This window comes from Patiria miniata, unplaced genomic scaffold (genome assembly GCF_015706575.1).
Source record: "Patiria miniata isolate m_02_andy unplaced genomic scaffold, ASM1570657v1 HiC_scaffold_21, whole genome shotgun sequence".
NCBI classification, from domain to species: domain Eukaryota; kingdom Metazoa; phylum Echinodermata; class Asteroidea; order Valvatida; family Asterinidae; genus Patiria; species Patiria miniata.
The window spans coordinates 7,723,110-7,749,406 of record NW_024037060.1 but is presented as its reverse complement, the minus strand read 5'-3'; the positions used below and the strand labels follow the sequence as shown (position 1 = coordinate 7,749,406).

The window sequence follows — 26,297 nt, the reverse complement described above, 5'->3', positions numbered from 1 at the left end:
CCCAATGTCACTTACACGAATCAAGCCCTACCCGATAATATTTTCTGCCATTTATTATTTGTGATAATATTGTTGCGGTCGTTGGCTGGATAAAACTCGGCGCAGAAGCGGAATCGAACGAACGCAAAATTAGGAATCGGGCCTAGTAGTTGTGCTCCAAATTCGCACATAATTAAGCACATTTTGAATGCCGGCAAATTTTTCACAAGTACTTTAATTGTTGCATTTTCAAAATCAAAATCAAAGCTTATAGTATAGTACCTTAAATTGTATTCATCATCTATTTTGGGGCAATCGTTTCACGACATTGAAATAAACAAATTCCTGTATTTCTTTTGTCACGTGTCTAAGAGTCAAAACTGTACAGTGCCGTCGTCATGGTGATTGGAAAGTTGGGAGATCAGTCTGCTTTTGAAACCAAATTGGCCAATCTGCTGCAGAAACTCTACGCACTTCAATCGCGCGTGCGCAGAGACACCGGAGAAACTGTGACCGTGGAAATAATTCTGACAGAGGACTATGTCAAATCTACCGATAGGTATATATATTACTCCACAGTTGTCTTGCAAGGTTTAATTGACACAGACAATTGAAATGAAATTATCAGTTGATGACGCCAAATTGTTGCTATAATGTCAAGTTAATCGTCTCGTAATTAGTTTACCGAAAGAATAATAATTCATTTTTGGTTTGAGAAAAGCACTGTTAACAATCTAGTTAAAAAAAATCTCCAAGCTATCTATCAAAAACATTTGCTTCCAAATGTTTATATGACTTTCAATTTTATTGGCATGATAACACACATTAAGGCACTCCATACAATCGCGCAAAGGCAATCCTACTCCATAAAGCGATCAGCAAATCCGTCGTTACTATTTGACAGTGAGATGATCAATGAATTCCATGCATCGGGCTCTAATCACAGAACATCAACTGTTTATCCCCACCAGCTCACCACTGACCAGAGTCACCTTTCTAGCTTGGACTGAGTCGGGTTACTTACAGAAGGACACCATGGAGGCTTGGATTGATGGGGCGCCGACGGATCTTCCTGCCCAGTTCGGCTTCGACATCTACAAGGGATCGGCGAAGCCATACACCGAGGTATAGGATTTCTCCCCTTAACTGGAAGAAACTTTGAGTCAGTTACAATTTTAAAGATCTGTCGTGGCACGATGTGAAGTCATGCGAGTTCTACTCGGAGACCTTATAACATGTGGCTCTTCTATAGAACTTCTCTCACTGATAGACACTTAGGTTCCTCCTTAACCCCCTCCTTCTGTCAGGAGGGCTTTCCTTTCTCATTGCTCCATTGCACATCTTCACCACTCTCCTCGGTTTTCCTGCCTCCTTTCGTTCTTACGTCATTTTTGTTCCGCGAGTTGAGGTAGTTACTTGACTTCCTTCCCTCTCACTGATTCGTTGCGGAACTCCTTACCCAAATTCCTTTTTCCTCTTCGAATGTTTATCTCAGTTTGACGGGATGATCAACTAATAATTAATTTTTGTCTTTAAATCCATGGATTATTTTTTTGTGGCTGCCAAGTCGAGTGGCCTGTAGCATTCTTGTTATAAAATAGTAAATTCGCGTTTTCAAAATATAAAACTGATCACGAGATGATGAACAAACTGCCAATAGAAGGATGATGTAAATGACAGTAATGGTTGAAGATGATAGTGAAAATGGCGGTGATGGCAGTGAGGATGGTAATAACGTTGACTTGATAACGGTGAAAATAATTATGATGATGGTGATAACATAACATAAGTAAATAATGGGGATATTTCAACTATGCATAATATAGCTATGGTGATCGGATATGACAGACGATAAGCCATATATTTGTGATTTCGTTTTACAGAGCTGGATCAGTTCCAACTGGTACATCATTCTACTCGTTGTCGTTACTGTAGCTTTGATTGTTGCGGTCGGGTTTCTCTTCTACCATAAAGGAGAGTAAGTAATAATGCTTGAGTTCAAGTCAAGTCGAATCAGGACGTCATGTAGTTCCGAATCAGGACGTCATATAGTTCTAGGACAGAAGGAGAAAAGATGTCTGACAATGCATTTCCAAAAGGTGTCGAAGGGTGCTGGTATATCAGAGCAGTTTCCAGATATATCATCAATGTAACGATCAATTTTAGCCATCAAAATTGTTGCTCTAACAATTTCTTTAACAATATAAATTATGTCTACTTATGAAATTATTAAGTTCAAATTTCAAAAGGAAAATAGCAATGACCAGTATACTTATAAATAGAGAAAAAAGTAGGGTATTCCGATGAAGAAAGTCTTATTTCCTCAAGATAATACGATGTTGAACTTAAGTCACATTTTCTATGTTTTTTTTTCTTCAATTTCACGACCTGCCAACCATATTTATACATCAGTGAAACGCTCAAAATGTTTATACATCGGTGAAACGCTAAAAATGAGAACAAACCGTTAATAATTCAAGTTCAAAGAAAGCATCTGCTGCGTGTAGTTTTCGTTAGAAAACGCGTTATCTTAGCTTCCAATGTATGTTCCAGTATAACAGCTCTTTATGCCTCTTATAAAAATTGCACCCTGAAGAAATGAGATTTAACTAGCAATCAGTCTTAATTACACCCGGCTGACGATATCTATATTTTCCGTTGATAGTTGTAGTCAGCTGACCGCAAGTGTGACATTTTTCAGTTACTCTGACTTAAGGTTATATCGGAGTAGTACTACCTAAGACGTATGTTTTTGCTCTTACAGCCTCGGTCGAGCCAAGGATGCTGCGATCAAGTACCGAGGTCGCGACCGGGCCCAATCGGCCCTCGAGACGACCTTCAGTACCCATAAAGGGGAGGTGGACATCGCCTACAGTGCCCGCATCAAGGATGACGCCCCTACTCTACCCAAAAGACCCGACCGTCCCAACATGGTGGAGTCCGTCAACCCCGCGTACACATCGAGCTGTGACCAGTCTGACTACTGTGGGTCTGCCACTGCCGGTGCCGAGAAGGCTTTCTTCGTTGCCTTGGATGGGGGCGGGGAGAAAGCAAGCAACTACTACGCCGATATTCCCGCGCTCAAGGCCAAAGCTGTGGCCAAGGAGAACTCGTACTATGAAGTAGGACATATCAGTGGCGTAAATCCATGCCGGAGAGTGTGGCAGATGGGGGATGACCATGCGGCAAAATCCTAAAATTGTCCGGTCGTGTGAATTCAAAATGGGATTTTTTTTGTAGTGTTAATTTAACACCATTCGGTATCTATATAGGACATCACCAGTAAAATCTAACACCAGATGGTCCTATATAGATACCAATGGTGTAAATTTAACACTCCGGTTTTTGCAGTGATAGGGGTGCTGTTCACGATACAAAATACATGTAATTGAAACATACGTTTACACGTCCCTTAAAACCGTAACCAGCCTTAATCCTCAAAAATCCCCCGGTTTGGGAGGATTTTGGAGGGTTGAGGATGAATGATGCTTGAGAAAAATTAGGATTTTGGAGAATTGAGGATGAATGGTGCTGAAGCAAATGAGGATTTTTGAGAATTGAGAATGCAGAGAGAGGCAGGACTTGTCTGACGATTTGGAACGATAGAGGCGCTGGGTATCCTTCATTTAAACACAAGTGCAACATTTTGAAGTCTTTTGGAAGAATAAGGATGGGTCCCAGCAAAAAGGGCCCAAGGGGGTTGTTAACCTTCAAAGCTGGGCATTGAAAGCTTATTCTCCGTGGTTTCTTTTCAAAACTGTTTTATTAATTTGGACAGTTGGGAAGATTTTTGGGTTTCTCACCTTCAAAACGGAAGGAGGCGGAACCAATTCCCCACCCCCGGTCAGAAAGTGTTGGGGATGTATCCGCCCATCCCCGCGGGATTTACGCCCATGAGGATTTTACGTTTCAGTGTCAAATTAAATAAAACATTAGTAACAAACGTGATGTTGAACAAGGCGTTTTTCACACTGAACGTGCCGGTGTCTGGAGGTGTAAAAACAAATCAACGTCTCACATCACATTGTTATATTGTGCCATAAGCCAAATAGCTAATAAAAGGTGTTAGTTACTGTATACGAAATTAATCGTCGTTATTTTAACTGTTTTGATTTCTGCACTACACCTTATTGACGCAAATATTGTGCCAGACGGTATTTGAGTGGTGTTGAATTATGTGTATTTAAATACAATGTATTGTAGAAACTTGACACGTGACCGTTCTAGATTAATAAAATTGCAGTGTCCAAGTCACGATTTAACAAAGCAAAAGCGGACTTGGGGATCAGCTATTAAAGGGACACATTCCAATCTACGGCGAGGTATTTGTGTTTAATACCCCCTTTCTGCATTGGCCTCGCACGTCCGTATTGCACAAACTTAATTGCAGCTGCTGTAAATAGTAATGCACTAATACAGTTTATCCTTTAAAATTTAGCAATGTAAATTATCAATATACACACACCAACACCAAAACAGTCATGAGCAACAGAGAAAACAGCTTTATTAGAGCAGTGATGATATCCTAATCGCAGATTACAATGTATATATAATCATGGTTTTATGCACACAAACAATACCACTAGGCTACAAATAGGTGAACATAGAACAGATAAACTAATAGTGGTTTTCCCGGCTATTTTAAAAGATTTATCATTCATATTCACCGTTTTTAATATTCCAGTTCGTCATTCAACATCGATTTAGTAAATACTTCCGATGTTTAATTTCGTCTTTTGTCATACCATTTCCATTGTTGTTCAATCGAATTCAATCCGCGAACGCCCATTTTCGGCGAGGAGTATTCGATTTCGTCTCGTCTACACCGAACAGTTTTATTCAGAAATCAAATTCGTCTTTTGCCACACAATTGAAAGTTTGTCCAATTTCGCAACATTTTTTTCTTTTACTTTCCCTGTTACTCATAAATGTTGCTTGTTTTTTAATCGATTTTCCTTGGAAAAGAAATCTTATTGACTCTCTGTAACAAAGTAAAATAAGGGTCATCGACTTAATTCGTATCCTGTCCTTGTTAGAAACTTTGTTGTATGGACCTCGGGAACAAGGAACATGGTAAATAACCCACGCCAGACTAATTTACTTAGCAATTTTAAATTGGTTGGCATAAGACGAATTTAATCTCTGAATACTGCCATTCGGAAACAGCTTTAGACGAATTTGATCTGTAATGACGAATGGTCTTGACAGTGTGTTTAAATGTGGTGACCGGACTTTGGAATTGAATGGTAAACGACTAAATCGCTTTGGTAAAAGCGTGTGAATTTTGTTCTCAGACAAAATTGAATGATACAGTTTTAATGAAAAATGTTTCAAAATAGCCGGGAAAATGTATAGTATGGCCTGCCCAATAATTCGCATTACATTCCTAATTGTGTAAACTTTCATTCATTATCTGCCAAGGCATAGACGAATCAGGGCACGTGATCACTGTACACGAGGCCCCCTTCAATGTCCAAAGCACTGTGCAAGCTATTGCGCAATGCTACTTCCCCATTACGGATTATCTGAACAATAGCTAGCACAATGCTGTTGCCATTGATGGGGGCCTTCGTGATAGAATTGACAGCATGCCCGGATTGGTCTATAGCATGCGTATATAGAGTTTTATATTGTTTTCATTTATTTTATGTTGGGGTGTTTGTTTGTTTGTTTGTTGGGCTGTGGGGGTGTTTTTCACAAGAAAAAATGCTTTAACTTAGCGTATAGAACTGTATGACAATACAAGGTTTTCAACCATCCTGGGTTTTGATCCAAGAACTTGTTTCAATTAAATTAAGCCATTAAAAAAGTTATTCATAATTATTTGAAAAGTGACTTCGGCCTTATAATTTCGCTTTAAAAAAAGTCGACATCAAGTCACACTAAACACCATATGAAACCAGATACGAATCAGATACATCAGATAAGGCAGTGGACCTATTTTGAATTTTGTTTTTTTGTCGTTTGTACCCAATTTGAACGTTTTTGTACTCACAAGTTGTTTCGAATAAATGTTTCTGATTATGAAATAAACCCAAAAGAGACTTTACAGATAAATAAAAACTACCATTTGTCAATGCAGTGTTTATTATCCATGTCTTTATGTTTAACACAACTTGTAATTTTGCCTTTAATTAATACGTAAATTTGTTGAAAGTGTTCGCGAATTGAGAGGAGAATTTACTGCGCCTTGATAGTTGCAGACCAGTAAATCAGTCCGAAATTGTCCACGCCGTCCAAATCACGATTTGCATGCCCTCAAAATCTTCAGTATTTGAGCATGCTGTGGGCCATGAACTTGAGGGTTTGTAAAAAAATATGGGTGGAAGCCGTGCACAGGTCTACAGGACTGTGAACTTGTAGTTCCGTTCAATTTGGATGAAATTGGGGGCCCTTAAAGCGCTATTTTGCAATGGAGTGTAGGCATCGTTTTTCAAAATGGCGATGGGCTTCAGGACTATTTTCAGGGGTGATCATCTTCGGATGGAAATTCTACCTAAAAGTCATCAGTTGACCCCAAAAATTGAAATGAAAATGAAAGATGATTAAATAAGCTTTAATTTGATGTGTGTCTCGAGCACCTTGGAGAGTTGTGAGTATTTTTCCTGAATTGCTGAAGGGGGAGCATTTACCATTGGGGTCTGTGGAAGTTTATTTACTGGTCTGTAACCTGATGTGCAACTGCAAGATGTTCCTGCTCGGCCAAAAACCTAGTTTGCACTGAACTGTGTAGATATGAGGCTGAAGAGATGTGTGCAAATACAGCCAGCCACCCTGATGCTGACATAATGGCTCCAATTTAGATCGTTCAGTCGCCAAAGGTTCATGGGTTTGCTTTGTTTCATCTCAAAGGCTTTTTCATGACCGTAGACTTGAGTAAAGGGGTATGGAAACCCGGACACGTAAAAAGACCATGCGAGTGGCAGGCTCATTGGCTCCGTGCGCCGTCATCAGGGGCGTAATTCCCTGGGCGAGGGTGGGGTGGGGGTATACACCCCCCATACTTTTTGACCGGGGACTGGGCTGTTGAATCATCCCCCACTTTTTTGGGATGAGAAAAAAAATAGGATTTTGACGTATTTTCCGAACGTCCCAGCACTGGAAAGTGGAGAAACAACGTAAAAAAGCTTTTAAAAACCATAATCCACGGAGAGTTCATCTGTCCCAGCGCAATATGGGAGATGGTCGACAAATTCGCAGCGCGGGACATTTGAAATTGTTATTTTTTCCGGTCAGTAGTTTCGTAAGCGTATGATTCGAGAATAAATCTGCTTTTTCTTTTCTTTGTAGCAATTTGTTTTAAGTAATGCGGCAGAACGCTCTGCCCAAACAGGGGCGGATCCAGGAATTTTCGCAGGGGGGGGGGGGTTCATCAGCAAAAAATCTGAAAATGTACACAGGTTTTTTCTCCAGACACTCGGCATCCGTAAAATCAAAAACTGGGGGAGGGGGGGGGGGGGGGCTGGTACCATATGTCAATAGGGGGCGCTGTTCAAATTCGACGATTATTAACACTAGATTACAGAATGGTGTACCGTATTTTGAACAGGCGGACATTATACCAGTATAATTTTTTGGGGGGTGTCACGGGGGGGGGGGGTTCGACTTTTTTTTTGAAATTTGTATGATAATTTTTTTTCGGACAGAGCTGGGGGGATTTGACCCCCCCCCCCCCCCCCCCCCCCTCTGGATCCGCGCCTGCCAAATTTAAAGCCAATTGGCTAAGGTTGTTTAATGCCACTCATTCAAATGGGCCTTGTTTTGTCGACCGCAATTTGAAAAACTGACTCTCCATGGCAAAATCTTGGTGGCGCACTGCATTGTGAATTGCCCGAATTTTATGATTTTGGTCATCCCCCATTCCCCCCCCCCCCCCACTTGCCGGCACAGATTTACGCCACTGGACGTCATTGCACTCGCGTGGTCACGATTCTAATCATGCCACCAGCTGACGTTAATGTGACATTGTAATAATGGCATCATTCCCCAGACTTATCGTAAGTACATGAAAATATTAATTTTCCCAAGGATGACTTTTAGCTAAGGGATCTGAATTAGAATCGTACAAATAAAATTCCCTAGTAAATATTTGAAAACGGGTAGGTAGTTTGATATAAATATAATAAGGTAGGGGAAACTTGCTAGAATTTCTCTCAATCAGCGCGACATGTCAGTGCCGGCCGAAAGACGCGCGATGCGAAACAATTGATGAGACAGAATAAGGACGAGTTTGGTAAGGTTAATTGCTCATAGTGACCCTGAATAGTCATCTGCTCCGTAGGCCTACATAAGAATGATTGTAGAAAAAAGTTACGTAACAGCATTCATGTGTATAGCGCGATGCATCTTTCGTGCAGCTATGAAACAGAAATAAAGATTTTGTTTTAAACGCAAAGAGAAAAGCACTTATCGAAACAGCATAGTTGTTAAGCTGTCCGACAGCGGATCCAGGGTAAGGGTTCGAACCCGCTTGGTGTCATTTTTTGGTTTTCAATGCCCGCGGTTCTGTCATTTAAGAGTATTAATTTCCCGTCGTCATTTACCAACAGCAGTTAGCTCGGTCGGTCGGTCGGTCGGTCGGTAAGCTGACTCACAAGTTGGGACTGTCTGCGAAGTCAAGGTTGGCATCTGCGTATAGGTACGGGGTTCTTTTGCTGACTCGGCAGCAAGGCTTAGGGTGCCACCTCGTTTCCTCCCTTTATGGTGCCTGACTTTCGAGTTACATGGATGGACAGGGAAGGAGGTGTGGTGGGCCGGGTACCGAGTCCCGGAAGAGTTCTATATGGAAGTCGGTAAGGGGCTCATTGAGTTAGGGTCATAAGTCCGACTCCTGAAGACTTGGCCATCGCCACATAACTTTTTGTTTTATTTTCTCTTTCTTTTCTATTGGAGGACAATTGCAGGAATGATTGATTTGTTATATTGAGAGCTTGTACTGTAATCGTTCGAAATTAATTTTTAAAATTGCTCGAAAATACAAAATTCAATCCAGCTATAATGTTTTATATCATTGTCGCAAAACTGCATGTTCATGCTCATTACCTTTGCGCATGCCTTGTTCAGGCCTGTTCCCTGATCCCAGACTGCAGGGCGGGGGGGGGGGGGTCTCTAAATCCTATAGTGGATTTTGTTTATATTTTTATATTTTTTATATGCACAGCTGTAGCTGTCAACGCCTGTATATGAAGTGACTTCGTGCGGCAGCTTGTGCCGACATGACAGAATGCACAATCATTTGCCATGGGTTGCAGAACCTGATTTTAGCTTCGCGGAGTTTTGAGCAGCGGTGTTTATTATTAAAATTCTCCACTTTGTTCTTATTCCCTCTTCCTTTCCCCTTCCTTCTCCATTCTTCGGAACACTGGTGCCTAGGGCCTACGAAACACTTAATCCGGGCCTGATTGTTAAGCAGCTTCGTGTCGAGTTGTACATGCAATGAACGAGTTGGCAAACGGTTGAGTTGACAAACCGTCGAGTTGACTCGAAAGTGAAGTCGAGTTGGTCAACGGACGAGTTGGTTCAACGGTCGAGTTGGTACGACGGTCGAGTTGGTACGACGTTCGAGTTGGTACTTGTTCGAGTCGAGTTGGCAAAACGGTCGGGTTGACTGTAATTCGCGCAGCAGAATTCATGTTCACTATAAACCATTGCTATGACGTCGAACCGTACGCAGGGGCGTTCTTAACAGGTGGAGGGGGGGGGTCGATAGTTTGCGATCGACAGTATAGCATTGGTTCACAGAAACCACTCGGTCGGGTATATTTTAAGTCATTTTATACTAGCTTGTGTTTTGGAAATATAATGATTTAAATGGTAAAAAGTGAAACATTCAGTCATTTTTATTGTCAAATTATGTTCTTTTTTTATTCTAAGTTTTCGAAACCGAATCAAATGTTTTGATAATATCATTTGAATCCTAACAAAACAAACAACAAGTTGTATTTGTATTTGTATCTCTCATTAAAAAAGAAGAAGTAATGTTCACCGCACGAGGTCACAGCCGTGTCCTGGCCCACATTATGATCGCGACCAGACAATGCCTGGCGGCTCGCACGCAAACGGGCAAAATACAGTTCCAATCCCGCTTCGCACAACATGGCAACCCGGAACGTGCATATACGAGTACTCGCTGTTTCCGCATGCAAGAAATAATTATTTACCCATTTTTTTGGTTAGAGAAAAGGACTATTTATTGACAAGTACATCTTTTATTAATAGATGCAAAATGATTTTACTTTTACATTTGAATGATTGCATCTGTTCGTAGCACGGAGTTTGCTGTGCTGAAAGCTGGGACGAACTCGTGCTAGATATGAAAGAAAAGTACACTTGTAAAAAAAACGGTCGAGTTGGTTCGAGCCGAGATGGCAAACGGTCGAGTTGACTGTAATCCGACAAACCACACACAAAGAACTGTTGGCGTGTGTGTTAAGGGCGCCCGCTTTGGTTAATTGCTGCACATGCAGTATACCGGTCAATATAAAACTGCTGTATGCTTTGACCGAATCATTGAGACGGTTTGGATATAACTTGCAGTCACTAAGATAAAAGGATGTCAGATACTGCTACATACAGACAAGGGCGGATCGGGGGGGGGGGCAAAGGGACTGTTGTCACATGGAGAAGACCACATCGTTGCAGTAACTGAATGTGGAAACATCGTTATTGCTGTTCTCCTGTTCAGCCCCAAGTTTAAACTTCGAATTTCATCCGAGGTTATCTTCATAATTCTAAAAGTAGTTTCGTTGTCTGGTTTAAGTTTGATCTCATCGAGTAACTGTCCAAGAATGCCTAAGTCCACCCGGTCATCAGCCCCAGCTTTTGCGTAGTGCGAGCAGGATGGATGCCGGCATTGCCAGGAGGCCGCGTGGGAGATCGAGACCCCGTACACGGGCCACGCAGTGGGGTGAGGGCACGTCGTGTTCGGATTGACGATGTGCCGAAGCCGGTGGTCAGAAGTGCAGCCGGCGTCGGAACAACCGGAGCTGAGCATCGAACCTGCACCAGGACCGAACCTGCCCCCATCGAACCTGCCTTCCCCCCCCCCCGGAAATTTTTTATAAATTAGTGACTTCGCAACCATGGGCGTCGCCAGGATTTTTTCCAGGGGGGAGGGGGGCAAAGCAAAATTTTCCCCAAATTCCTTAAGTTTTTCAATATATTTTCAATTTATAATTTTTCCAAGCGTGAGCAGGGGAGCATTTGCCCTACCCCCCCCCCCCATCAAATAAACAGCAATATGGCTTCACACCACTTTTTCATTGTTTTTTGGTTTTCGCAAAGATGTGCTAAAGCCGTTGACGCAAATTACGAGCAAGTTCGGGCAAGGGCACTTATTCGACAAACGATTGATTTGTAACGCAACTTACGCCTGCGCACTGATTGCAACGTGCGAACGTCTCTAGTCAAACGCTGATCAAAATGTCATCGCAGAACTTCTGGGTCCTGGCTCCCTGCTGTACGTTACGAATGTGCGCGGCTATTGGTTACCAGCGATGCATCCAGGCCAAGTAGGCTGGTTCCAAAATAGTCGACTAGCGTAGTCAACCATCGTCGACTAGACAGAGTTCGGGCTAACTTAGTCAAACTATGGTTAACAATAGTTCTTGCGCGAACTTTCCCGATGATAGCATTCATATAAACTTGACACGTGACCACTCAGGACCAATAACATTACAGTATCCAAAACTGATTGATGAATGACTCTAATTTGACTGAAATTGGAATAATTTGTGAATGTGAACTCGTACCAGCACTCTTTAGCCTAAATCAACTGTCTGGTTTTTTTAATCAAATGACAACCATTAAAGACATTTGAGACAGGTGAACTTCAAAGCCGAAATACAAATTGTTGCATTCATATTTTTTTAAAAGAAGCATGTATTACAGTCCATAACAAAATGTTGCAGTCATGGGTCATACGATTTATAATTTTGCCGAATTTTCATAGACGTGAAAGAATGAACGAAAACCATGATATGCCATGAGCGCATTTGATTTATAGCATTCTGAACTCTTCATAATATTGAAACCCACGTGGATGATAACATTATTCCAGCTGTTAAAATAGCAACATCAGTCTTATATTAGTGCTGAGTGATTATATTCTACTTGCTACCTCCCCCCCCCCCCAGGTTATTGCCATTTTGCAGGCAGGTCAAACCTGCCAACAAATAATTAAAAATTAATTTCAACATTTGCTTTGTGATATTTTTGTCGTTTCCAAATCATTTGATATAGACAAGTGTAACTCTAAACTCCAATTGTTGCAGAGACTTACGCATCGTTATTCTTACAACGTTTAAAAAATATGCAATGCATTACATAATTTTTTAACGAAACATTTCAACTAAACCACAGCACACCAGCAAAAGTCTATGCAAGCATACCTTTTAGATAAAAAAAGAGAAAATAGCACAATATGCAATAAGTAAAACATATAAACGATTGAAATTGCAAGAACTAAAGTACAGCCATTTTCACTTCATCCTCATGCTAGAATATATATGAAGTTTATAATGTGATTTGTTGTCAGTATTAAACACTGCTTTATAAAATTATTCAATTAGGAACATGTACAAATTATTTATCCTTAAATGACTTGTGAGGTTTAGAATAGGGGGAAAAGGAATATAAACACATGTTTTCTGAGCAGTGGTGTATAATATGGGGTTAAAATTCTGAGGGGGCACCTGGGTTACGCCATGTTCCTGAGGTGAGTCAAATTCAATTAGAAATTAAGATCAGAAATTAAGATTTATCCTTGTGTGTGAACTGTGAAGACACTTCAAGTCTTCCCAACTGCAAAAAAATAGCATTGCTAAACTACATCTTTGAGCGTTAAACAAAAATAAAATTCATGAAATCTTGCAAAGCTCCAGTAAGAACATGTGCGCTCAGGATACATAAGCGCACATAACCCATACACAAGAATTGCAATGCTCAATGCAAACGAAGAGTTATATATTTTCTTTCGGCATTTTAAACACCTTCTCAAGGGAATACATGGTATATAAATCATGGGAATTAGGCCTATATATGTTTTGTGACCCTGAACACACATGTTCACAAGTTCTTAATGTTTCAATGGATAAACTAGGGTCAGTCATATATTTTCCTGAGACAGTTAGTTTTACCAGCTACCTGCACAGATAGGGAGGGAACGGGTTTCCGGGTGCAACCTTCGGGGAACGGAAATATCTTTTTCTAATAAAAAAGGATATTTAAGTTTTTACTTTGAGGCAACAACTGGGAAAAAAGTGAGGCACCTTTCAACTTTTAATAGTTACCGGTACTTGAATTTGTTTGGGAAGGCAGAGTGCACTAAAAAAAATGTGTTTAGCAATAAAACAGAATTGTGCTATCACGTTGTAAACATATGTTTGAAAGCTAAACATAACGTGTCCAATTACTAAACATCAATGTTCCATTGCTAAAGTAAACACAATCCGTCGTAGCAACTTAACTTTCCTCGAATATACATGTGTATTCCACAAGCTAAATACATGCATCTTTTCAACACCTTATTCTGTCATGAAGTATTCGAGGTTCGGTTTATACATGCACTACCTCTAAGAATATATGCTACTGCAGATTATGATATAGCGTCAAACTAAACCATCATAACTGCAACTTTCTTGAGTACCTTTCACGGCTTATTCATCCCGACGACAGATGGCGCCAGCATCTTGGGCGTGGCTACATGCCGGTTTCTCCCAGCAATGAGACGGGCAGTCAGCCAGTTGACTCTCAGACCCATCACAGGCCACACCCTCCATGTGGATTGGCCCCTCCCCCTGGCCGAAATGAGCCCCAGACTTGGCTTCCACAGCCCCGGAGAATCCCAGCTGACGACAGACGACCTGGACGTCATCCGTGTCCCAATCATTGTCGCAGACTGTCCCCCAGGTCGCATCACGGTAGATCTCTACGCGTCCGCTGGCGGGATTCGAACCAACGCCAACCAACCGAACTGTATCTGGTAAACAAAATAATGATTTATTAAAAACTTTAAACCTTAAAAAGTGTAAACGACTACAGTATTTAGCACAGCAGCAGTACAGTTTATTCGAATGACGTTAAACGTAAGGGTTGAGTCAGAAAGCATTTTTATGATGGCAAGTCATGTCAAAAATTATGTTCAAACTGAGAAATTGAGGAATATTAGTGATGAGTTTAGATTTGGGAAGAGAATTATGCAAAACCGTTGAATATTCTGCGATACTTAATTTAAAGACGGTTTTATATCTGTGTTAATATAAAGAGTATAGGTCTATATTATAGCTCGTCAACATGACGAACTACTGCCGAAAATAGTTATTGTAATGGCAAGTGCAATTCTGGTGTTATAATTAAGACAACTTGTTCCCTGGACAAGCTTTATTGTGTTTGAAAAGCAAGCAAGTTGTAAGGAGTGGTGAGACTCTTTCTTACTGTGTTTTGGTCGGCAAACCACCCCGGCCACTTGTGTGGTATTTCAGGGACGAGAGCTGGTACAGACAAACGGGCAGTCAGCCAACCGACTCTCCGTCCCTCGACACGCCACACGGTTCATCACGATCGGTCGCTCGCTCTCTCCGTAGAACGATCCCGTCTTGATCTCCACTGCTTCTAAGAAGTTGCCGAGCTGACGACAGACGACCCTGACATCCTGGATGTCCCAGTTGACGTCACAGACTGTTCCCCAGGTCCCGTCGTGAATGATTTCCACCTGACCGCTAAGTTCGTCATCGCCATTCGCCAACCGAATAGATCCATCCAGAGACGCAGCGTCAACAAGCTTCAGGTCGTACTTGCCGCCTGCTCCCATTCGATAACTGTTTCTGTTCCCCGTGTCCCATCTTACATAAAACCAGCCAGAAACAGTATCGTGTGGGCCATCGATACTACCCTCACCAGGTGGGTTACCATCCTATATCACAAAGAGAGTTGTGATTTGAGAAGGTATGGTGCCCCTTTAATAGCATAAAATTGTACACGTATATAGTTCTACCAAACCAGCAAGTCAAACATTCAACCCCCTCCCCAAACAAATTAATTAAAGGCATTGTAAAACTCCAATCAACTGAGCGACTAACCGTCAAACACCACTTTAAAGGTAATAGGATCATTTGCCTTTTGTGCATTTTCTTATAGTTTGAAGAAACAAAACTGTTCAAAATCTGAAGTAGGGTGCATAACAACTAACCTGTTGAACTTTCAGCCACGGCAGATGATGTTGAATTAGTCAGGTGGCTTAGATTTAATTTTCGTCAAGATCGTGACCGACTGGTCCAAAGCACCAAACTTGGCAGATAGATTCTTATAGACCTAGAGAAGATATTTAGAAGGGGTGACACCTGAAATTCTTTTTGGAAGGGTGCCTAATTTGCATAATTTGTTAATACCTGTGTGTAATATATTTATTCCCATATCATGGGGGTATATTTAAAAAAAAAAAAATCGAAAAGTGTATTTTGGGGATTCTACTTACCTATCTTTGCTTAAATAACATTTTCCAAAGTATACAAGTGACTGAATAATTATGAGGACATAGTAACGATCCAAAATGGCTACTATTATGCCCTAAAGTTGCGCGCATTTACCTTGTCTCCAGATATCATCAATTAGTCTTGCAAAATATCAGCATTGATGAACTTCAAATTCACCAAGAAGCTTACTGGTCCAGTTACCCTATTAAAACCTTATGCAAAATCATGTGAACAATGATAACATTGTGATATTTAGCCAAGAAAATAAAAATTGGGAAAAAACGAGGTGTCCATAAATTGGGCTAACAAGTAGGTGAAGGGTTGCCTAACATGGAAGACTGGAACAAGTTCAAGGAAATTCCCAAAATTATTGTTGAGAAAACGTTTTGGCGTAGAAAAAATTATTGTAAACAACAATAATCTCATATTTGGTGGGATTTCGTTGAACTTGTTCAAGTCCCCACGTTACCCTTTCTGTAGTAGCCCAATTTACGGACACCACAATTTCTCCCCTTTTTTGGTCTTTTGGGCTAAACATCAAGATGTTATCAATTTTCACATGATTTCCCACTTATTTTGTTAGGGTAACTGTGCCAGTTTGAATTTGAAGCTCATCAATATCCACGTTTGGCAAGACTAATTGATGATATCTGAGGAAAAGTTAAATGCGCGCAACTTTAGGGTAAAATAGTAGCAATTTTGGTTCTTTACTATGTCCTCCTAATTATTCAGTCACTTATATGCTTTACAAAATGTTATTGAAGTAAGAATATGCATGTAGAATCACCAAAATACACTTTTCAAAAAAATAAAAAAAATAAAATATACCCAAATATGGGAATAAATATATCACACGGCAGGGATTACCGATTTATGCAAATTAGGCACCCTTCCAAAAAGAATTTCAGGTGTCACCCCTTCTAAATATCTTCTCTAGGGCTATAAGAATCTATCTGCCAAGTTTGGTGCTTTGGACCAGTCGGTCACGATTCCGACCATATGCCACCTGACTAAATGGGGAGGGCCTCGTAAAATGGTTTCAACGGAGGCGCTGTTCAAATCCGACGATTACTATTTTACAGAATAGTGTACAAATACCCCCGTAACCCAGTGCACAGGCGTATCTATTTTTACTAGTATGTTTGTGGATATCAGAGTAGGAGGGGGTGCATTACTTTGAATGAATTTCCATGATTTTTTTTAATAGAGCTGGGTTTTTTTTATCCCCAAAACCCACCCCTCTGGATCCGCTCGTGGTTAAGCGGCCTTCACTCGGCGGAAAAAGGATAATGACTGGACATAATCCAGATTTTGGAAGACAGCCTGAAACCCGTGAAAATACTCCATGGTCATAGCTTTCCCTAATGTTTGTTTATTTCACGTGACAAGTTCGTTGGCTGCATAACGGGGAAAAAACACATTTGACTTTAACAAACTTGAAAAAGAAACTTTTACAGCGTTTAGGGAAAAACGATGAACCTTTTGGATTTGTACCTGATCTGCATAGGCCCAATCTGGTCCACGTACCACCCGTGTACCAATTTTCAAAATACTGGCTATCTCGGATGCGCTCATTGGTTGACCTTCTTCGCTGATGGGATGGGCGGAACCACATTCTGAAATAAACCAAGGGTGGAAAAAATAGAGTTTAACCCTAAATGGCCGGGGTGGATTCCACCCCAGCACCTTTTCAGCAATATTTTCGCCAACGCGCACTTCTCTCCCTTGGCTTTCATGACTTTCTAGCTTCAAGTCTGGTGCACGTTTTGATGCCAAATTACTATATGAAAATTGACCCTAGGGTCACCGCACGGCGCGACATTATTTTGAGGCTGCGCACCAGGGCACTACGGAAATCTCATTTCCCCATATACAATACATGGATACAACTTGTTGTAATAACAGTGTGCTAGCTTGCAAATTTAATAAGGTAAAAACACTTTGTCTTATGAACATCAAATTTGGTAAATATGTTGATATTAGATTGATCTACATGGGTGCCAAATTTCATTGCATTTTCTTGCTTCAAGCCCGAGTTCTGAGGAATCCGCCCCAGGCTGTGAGATTGTCCCCAAAAACGCCGATCATTTTGGTGTTCAAAAGGGTTTTTCACAGTACATCCCCCCCCCCCCCAAATAATCTCGTTCAATTCAAAACCCGGCTCATCCAATACTTTTTTAAACGAATGTTCCTTCACATCAACATTCGATAGCAGAGGACGTTAGAGCAAGAATTCAATTTAATGATTTACATTTGTTTAACGTTTGTATCAATTTCATTTCTGTGGTCATGTGCTTTTGATTCGTTCTTGCCTATAAAAGGTTCAACCAAAAATTCAAAATCGTTCGGAAAGAAATACAGAGGAAGAAGAAAGATAACCTTTTTTGTTTCTGAAAGAAAAATCATCAGGAAAACCTGACATAATATTCATTTAAATGTGCCACCGCTGTTCACTGTCGCATCGTTTGGTCTTCACAAGAACGTAACTATGAATACTTACGGTACAGAACCGAAAATAACAAAACAAACACCACCACAGAGTTTTTATTCAGTGCCATCTCTTCCCTCGGCACAGTAAGTCCTCGTTGTCCTATGAAGTGCTTGTGAAGAAATGAAGAATGTTTCCGCAAAGTTTCTGATAGACAGCAAAGACCAAATGGAAATTTCTTGCCGTCCCATGTGACCTATAGGGCATGGAGGATTGGCGACCCCGTACTTACGAGGATGGAAAAAACGCATGTTGTTTACCAAGTCGTTTGGAGTGATGAAACGTACGAGACACACGACATTTGCTAGTATATCAAGAGTGTTGGTGTATTTAGTGAATATCCCCAGGTGAACGAAATCATTTATCGCAAGTATTATAACAGTAGGAGAAGATGCAATCAGGCAAGGACCAACGGAGCGTCGGAACGAAGTGTAATTTAAAACAACACGTGATGTTTCGCCCGTTTAACATCTCCACATTTGTCGACGGACAAACAGGTTGCAAGCCAAGCCGCTGTAGGCCTACGCATTAACCCAACCCCTGCACCAGTTCGGATATACTGCATTCACTGAGCTAACCAGATGCTTAGCAGATTTTCTACACTGTTACATATAGCATAATGCTGCAGTCAAGACTGTTCGAGAGAATAATCAGGGAACTTGCCCACAAATTTCAAAACCTTCAACTGACAAAGTCATAGCACACTCGGACTGCTGTGATATGGGACATGGTGTTTGTACACACAACAATCAAGGAGACAGTTCCCATTATCCCAACAGTCAATAACTTGTTACACCCTATATCATGCCAAAATAAATGGGAAACATGAAATGTGCAAATTACACTGCAAGTACAAGTGCAAGGAATGAATTACAATTGTCGCAATGCAACCTTTGTCATGAAATACTCCTATGCAACCTCGCGGGGCGTGACCACTCCCTTCACTGTGCGACATGTGCCGCTGTGGCGCTTATGGCGCAAAGATGTGCTAAAGCGATATTTTGGTGCCGCAAATGTAGTTTTTATAAACTTGACGCGTGACCGCTCAAGGCCAATGAACTTACAGTACACAGAATCAAAGACAACAAAATATAACAATTTAAGATTGACTCTAATTTATTGATTCTTGGCCATACTAGTTTGTGGATGTGAACTCGTACCATCACTCTTTACCCTAAATCAGCTCTCTTCTCATCAAATGACAATCATTAAAGGTAAAGACATCGAAAACAGGTGTATTTCAAATATTAAGTAAAATTTGTTGCATTTGTATTAAAAAAGACGCATGAATTAACAGTCCATAAGGAATGTGACAATATTGTGGGTTCACTTGTTCAATGACAGAAAAACGCGCGGCCACCGCGTATTTAATTGATTGCATCAAGAATTCTTCACATAGTATTAAACTCCACATGGATATAAAGATTAATTCAGCTATAAAAAGTAGCATCTTTATTGTTATGGTCCAAAGAATTTAATCTAGCATGTAAAAAATGCCGTAAAATTATTTTCTACAGAACTTTTCCACATTTAGTTTTGCTCGCCTACTATGTATAAACAATGTATAAATATTCAAGGTGGCACTATGACCTATTTCGTTTGAAATCAATTCTTGATTACACAAAGAAAATTGCCTCAACCAGGATCTGAACCCACAATCTCCAGAATACTGTACCTGTGCTGTACCAACTTAGAACATGCACTTTGCAACTTGCAGAGAAACCCCGCAATTATCATTCATTCTTTGTTGCCTCAATGTCACCCGTGGAAAGAGATAAAATAATAATAATCACCAATATTACAGTCTACCCCTTCAGAGGTTTCCAAAAATGTGTCGGGAAAAAATAAATATGCCTTTTTTCTTTTTTCTCTCATGACTCAAACATGGAAAAACTAGGGCCTACCCCCCCCCAAAAAAAAATTCAGACCTCAAAATTTAACCAAAATATGTTTTGGCCTAGGCGTACTTTGAAGCTGAACAATTTCTGTCCAGGACAAGGTAATATAGGTCCAGGAGAGCATTACTGGGTGTCGAAAACCCCATCACATAACGGCTGTGTTATTTACACACCATGCCAGCTATACCTTCCCACAAGCATCAGCTAAACCTGATCACACCCCAAGGAAAAAAATCCAAGCCAAAATGACCTTCCGAGTTTTTGTTTTCTTTTACCATGGAGCTATTAGCTCATGCTTTAATTGACCAAGGACCATGACCAGTGCACACTACTTGAAATCAGAACGCTAAGGTCAAACATAAATGAGTCAAAAATCAAATAATTACTAGGCACCATGAAAGACGACAAAGTAGTAAAAAAAAGAAACACACTCAATTTTGGTATATTTATTGACTGCCTGTGATAATTTGACACTTCGATGTGGAGCAGGGGCAAAAAATCATTATAAATCATTCACCTACTCAATTCAAGTGCAACCCAGGTTGTCGACTCGGTGGACAAACAGGCGTGCAGGTGTGGGTCAAAAAGAATACATGTATAGGCACTAAGGGAACATGATAGGGGAAAAGGTACTCTTTAATCACACGAACATAGACAAACTCTGGGGAGATGATGCATGCAACATTTTATGGGCTTCCAAATGTGTAATGAAAGTGACTTTTGAACTTCTACTAGCAACTCACATGATGACAACCATATGTGACTGTCATTCAAGTCAGTTTTTTTTTTACAGCGGCAACATTTGACTACAGAAACAGGCAGCGGTATCGTAAAGACAAGTCTTATTGACCCAAAACAAATGGACTGTGCGGTCACTAACACATATTTGCATGGGCGTCGCCAGGATTTTTTTCTAGAGGGGGGCAAAACATATTTTTCCAAAAAAAATGTGTATTTCTCGACACATTCTCCAAATATCAGTTTTCGGGGGGGGGGGGGCAGGGACATTCCCAGTGTTGTAGTACTCGTATTCGAGTACTACTCGAGTACTTTTTTGGAGTACTCGTTCTCGTACTCGAATGTTGAAGTATTCGTACTCGAAATGACGGTACTCGTATTCGGGCAGCAAAGTACTCGTACTCGACATGTCGAAATTGTACTCGATCATTAAAGTACTCGTACTCGAAAAGCAGTACTCGGGGGGGGGGATGTTATAGCTTCACTTACTATGGCCTTATTTTATCGATACTTTTAGTTTGAAATGGTTGATTGGCTTGTTGAAAAGTCGAGATTTCCTGATTTTCTTTTGTGCAAGTCTAGACAAACACATTTAACAGCTAGTCGTGAGTGGTCTGTTTATCGGTCTGACTGGGCCTGGGCCAATTAAGCACAATGAACCATTTGCGGTATGGCCGTATTCGGAAATAGAAGTACTCGTACTCGTACTCGTACTCGTACTCGGAAGTAAAAGTACTCGTACTCGGAGACCTGTTCTTGTACTCGGATGTACAAGTACTCGTACTCGGCAACCTAAGTACTCGGCAGTACTCGGTACTCGGAAAAAAAGTACTCGACTACAACACTGGACATTCCCATTAAATTTACACTACTTTGACTTTTTTGTTGTTGCTTTTCCGGGGGGGGGGGAGGGCCCCCCTCCCGACGCCCATGCACATTTGGGAAATCTTTTCCTATATCTGGTAGATGAAGGTTATGTTCTCTAGCATGCTGGGAAAGAGATTTAAAGGTAGAGTCAACTATTTGCAGCTATCCAAAAAGTGACAGACCAAATTACTGTTAAAAAGCTTCTTGGTTTAAAGGTAGTAATTGAACTAAACCCCAGTAAAATTATTCCTTCTGGCATGCTTTCATTTTAAGAACACAATTAAACAAGGTAAATCTTAAAGATGTGTCAATTGACACATTTTTGGAAATTTCCGTTAGTAGTTGGTTTAGTGATTGGGGGAATCCGTGAATGGATGCGCGCAAGTGATGACTCGACGCACAGGCGCGCGTAGTTGCTATTATTCATTGGTTCAGTGCGTGACATCGTGTCGCTGCAAACGGCTGAATGAGAACGTGTCCCCGACTCTGATTTCGAGCGCAATTCAAAATATGACTTGTCAATTTTTGAATTGAAATCGAGTTCCTAGAATATTTTTTTCTCGGAATATACAGTATTCACTGAGCTATAAACTTTATCAGATTAGTTAAAGGGAATATACAACATTTGCAAACATCGAAAAATAAAACTACCAAGTTTTTTCCGAAATACCTTACTAGGATGTTGGTAAATGACAGTCAAAAGCATCCTGTAAAGTTATGGCACCTGGTGTGAAGTCATATTTTTGTATACGTTTCCAGCGGTGACCGGCCGACCAACTATTTTGCAACTACTGCTCCAAATTTACCATTTTTTATTCAGTTCAAAATTTGTTTGCTATTGGTTACATATTCATGAACGGGTGCATGCCAGCTAGACTTGTTCCCTTACCTTACAATTTTCCGGCATCTGGAATTTGATCCATTTCAGTGGAGTCAGGGAACCAGCCTACTTAAACATTTTTGTTTTTCTTGGTTTTTCCAGCATTTTCGAACAAAAACCTTCAAACATATCAGTGTAACAATATTTGATCCATTATACTCCTCCTTCAAATAGTTCATTTCTGAAAATTACAGCAAAAAACAATGATGTACATTCTCTTTAAGCACCCTTGTAAAGATTTAAGTACTTTTGTTGCTTCAAACGAAAAAAAATGCACCAATTACAAAGTCACTCTGCCTTTAAAATTACAGAAAAGGGTATTGGTTTGAGGATGTCATTCTTTATCTTTTCTAAGGCTGTCATCTGTATGTAGGTCATACTTCAGCTCTGCAGCGCAGTTTGGTAATAAAGTTATACACAGTTCAATTCCTCGTCTGCAAGAATCAAAATTACATGACAGCATTTGCTGCATGTGGAGTAACCGTAGGACATTTTTGTACATTGATTGAGAAGTTGCAAGTGTTGCAGATTCTATCCGGGAAATGGTTCTACTTTCACTGATTGATAGTTCAAAGTTTCTTGTTTATCTGACGTCTCTTGGGTTAACTTAAAGGGAATATACATCATTTGCTTTCGCTGTAATTTTCAGAAAGGGATGGAATTGGGGGGTTGGAAATATATAGCAAATATAGTTACACTGACTTTTTTGAGTTTTTGGGTTCAAAAATGCTATAAAAACCAAGAAAAACAATCATTTTCCTGTAGTCTGGTTCCCTGACTCCATTGAAGAAGAAACAGAGCAGTTTACATACATTTGGGAATTGTACGGTCAGGGAACCAGTCTAGCTGGCTTGTACCCGTTCATAGTGTGTGTAATCGATTGCAAACAAGTGCGATGGTCAATTGGGGCCAGTATTTGAAAAAAAGCCAGTTGTTTCCAACTTGGAAATTGGTACAAAAATAACACTTTTCTTGAAAATGACAGCATACCAGGTGCCATGATTTAACAGGATGCTTTACACTGTCATTCACTAACAGTCCAGCAAGGTATTTCAAAATGATTTGGTAGTTTTATTTTTTGATGTTTGCAAATGTTGTATTTTCCCTTAAGGTCGATCAGTTGCAACTTTAGATGATACATCCAACAGACAAGTGCAGGGGAAGTAGATGTGCCATTTTAAACGATAAATTTGTGCAGGCGGGAAAAACTTGAGAGGCACGTACATGAAAATGAGAATTCGAGGGGGAAAATAGACTAATAGGGTCAGCCAAAATTTGTCACGCCATGAAAACCAGCAGAGGGAGGGAAATTGGCAGTCTAAAATTACAGTCCCAAAACAGGCAAATCAGATTTACATACGCAGTCTGTACCTGTTCAGGCTATTCAAAAAGCAGACGTCAAAATAATGTACATAGGCATAACACAAGGATCAGGCGTATAAAATACTTTATTATTCATCTGCATTGTGGAAAGAAAAATGAGGTGTGTGTAAAGGATTTCACCTTTGTGATCAAAAATCTAACTTTGAAAAACATGTTTGAAAAAAGTGCTTAAAAAGTCATTTGGCATGATTTTAAAATGCAGTTTAATTCTTCCTTAGATTCTCTTGAACCCTAGCAGAAGACCATATCCGTCAAAATCCATCGCTCACTCTGCTTCACAAAATGGTGCTGGTGGATATTGATGGACTTGGTACACCGTGGCTTTTTCTGCGAAAAAAAAATGGGGGATGGATTTTGATGGAGTTGGTAAGGTTAAGTTCTTACATTTTGGTTTTGTTTGCATCTGAGTTGCTACCTCTCTCCGTAGAACAATCCCGTCTTGATCTCCACTGCTTCTAAGAAGTTGCCGAGCTGACGACAGACGACCCTGGCATCCTGGATGTCCCAGTTGACGTCACAGACTGTCCCCCAGGTCCCGTCGTGGTTGATTTCCACCTGACCGCTGAGTTCGTCATCCCCGTCCACCAAACGAACACGCGCATCCTCAACAAGTTTCAGGCCGTACTGCCCGTCTGCTCCCATTTTGTAATGGTTTATGTGCCTGGTGTCCCATTGTACATAAGTCCAGCCGCCACTGAGTTCACTGTCCATGCTACCTTCACCAGGCGGATTACCGTCCTTTCACAAAGAGAGTTGTGATTTGAGTTAATAAGCCCAAAGTCGTTGCAGCGTAAATTGGGTATTCTGAGAGTGGCAACTTCAACGTGGCCAGTTTGTTTTGTATTTAATCTGTCACGGTGGTATTGCCCTAAGTTATAGCAATAGCATATATTTATTCGAATAATAATGCAACTGAAGTAGCTAGGTCATGTACAAATGCCCTAAAATGAAATGCACCTTTTCCATAGACCCAGTGATACGTAATAGTTTTTGCCAACCGATGGCTGGCATGGCAAATGATGGGTCTAGGCAGATGTCAAAAAAAAATGTAAACAGAATAAATAAAACAAAACAAAACAAAACAAAAAAGTTTAAAGAAGAAACAAAGAATATAATTGTTTTTATAATGCAGGCAACTATTTCAAACACTGAATAATCATTACAAGCTACCTAAAATAGAACAACCTCTGAGATAAATATAAATGTTTGTCAGGAAAAGTTTCCAACCAAGGTTTAAATTAATGTTTTGATGGCAATAAAATGCATGAGTGCCGGATAAAAGTGAACATACCTGATCTTCCCATCGCCAGTCTGGTCCGCGTATCACCCGCGTTCCCATCTTCAGCACTTCGGATAAATCATCCGGTTCACCACTGATTGGATGACCAACGCACAGTTCTGCAAATAAAAAAATGGACTGTGATCAGTGCATTAGGCTTTTCACCAGCCGTTTTAGCATATGCCGGTGTCACATGAAATTCGGAATCCTATGAAATCCGGTCCCTTTTAGCCTTATACGACATCTTTGCTGCACATACATTGGTGAGTTCTCCGTGTTCTGTTCGCTGAGCAATGCACGATGCAGTCAACACGTCCGTAATTCATAGGAGTCAAAATTTCACACCACCACGGATTAGAAATAATAATGGGCTTAGCTGTTGTGGGTACTTTTGATTCTGAGAGATTTTGCGTGTTTTTGCCCATGTAAAACCAGCCAATTTTTGATTTTCCTAATTAGGACCTACTAAATAATGGTAAATCTTGCACTTTCTGCCTCAGTGCACGTATTCGGCTTGTATTTTAACGGTTAAAACAATGCATTCTCTGCATAGAGTTGTAAAGTGATATCAGTATAAAAAAAGAAGAAACGATTCATATGGGTGTATGTTATTAACAAGTCAGGCTGTAATTGTTACTGAAAAACCGTCAGAAATTAGAAACAGATACATGAAGTAGCCTGCAGCTTCTTATGTTTTTTCGGAGTGTTTCATTTTGGTAATGATAAAAAAAATACTCTTCTGGGTCTACTAAAATATTCATTCTTTCTTTCTTTATTAAATTTACATTCGAATGTAAAGCTCTATTTAATTAAATAGTACAATTTGCAAAATACACCTATACATTCTGGTATTTTTTGGTAATGATAAAAACTCTTCTGTCTACTAAGATATTAAAATACTCTTTACAACATGGCTAGGCCTATATACTTCGGCTTTGATCTTAACTTTTGAGAGACAATCTAAGATAGTCCAACAATTCTTCTGATATTACCAGATTCTGTAAAATAAATGTATTCGCAGTTAATGGACTTAAATCGTTTCGAAAAGGTTTGTCCTACTTACGGTACAGCCCTGCAGACAATATCCACACGGCAATGTTGCGACTGATAAAACCCATTTTGTAGCTGGGTTCTCCCTCTCACTGTTCGTCCGTCGGATGATAGTCTTGAAAGTGAGCCGTTTGGAAAGATTCTGGCAGACCAAGAGACCGATCGAAGGATCTAAGCATTCCATGACAACAATTTTAATAGTGCAATCGTAAGCAGCGCTGTCAGGACTCGTACCTTGTTATAATAAACAATAATGCCAATTTAG

At 40.4% G+C, this 26,297-nt stretch overlaps 1 protein-coding gene and 1 pseudogene across 1 annotated transcript in view; one reads left to right on the top strand and one right to left on the bottom strand.

The window, feature by feature from the left end:
• Window positions 1-4,294, top strand: part of LOC119729872 (protein jagged-1b-like) — a 29,382-nt gene extending 25,088 nt beyond the window's left edge. Inside the window, exons 15-18 of the mRNA XM_038202662.1 lie at window positions 352-538; window positions 951-1,104; window positions 1,863-1,957; window positions 2,744-4,294. Of these exons, the coding sequence (XP_038058590.1) occupies window positions 352-538; window positions 951-1,104; window positions 1,863-1,957; window positions 2,744-3,176 (869 nt within the window). The 3' untranslated portion in view covers window positions 3,177-4,294. The remainder of the gene's footprint in view (window positions 1-351; window positions 539-950; window positions 1,105-1,862; window positions 1,958-2,743) is intronic.
• Window positions 4,295-13,634: 9,340 nt separating this feature from the next.
• On the bottom strand, window positions 13,635-26,100 carry LOC119729871 (annotated as a pseudogene).
• Window positions 26,101-26,297: the final 197 nt, after the last annotated feature.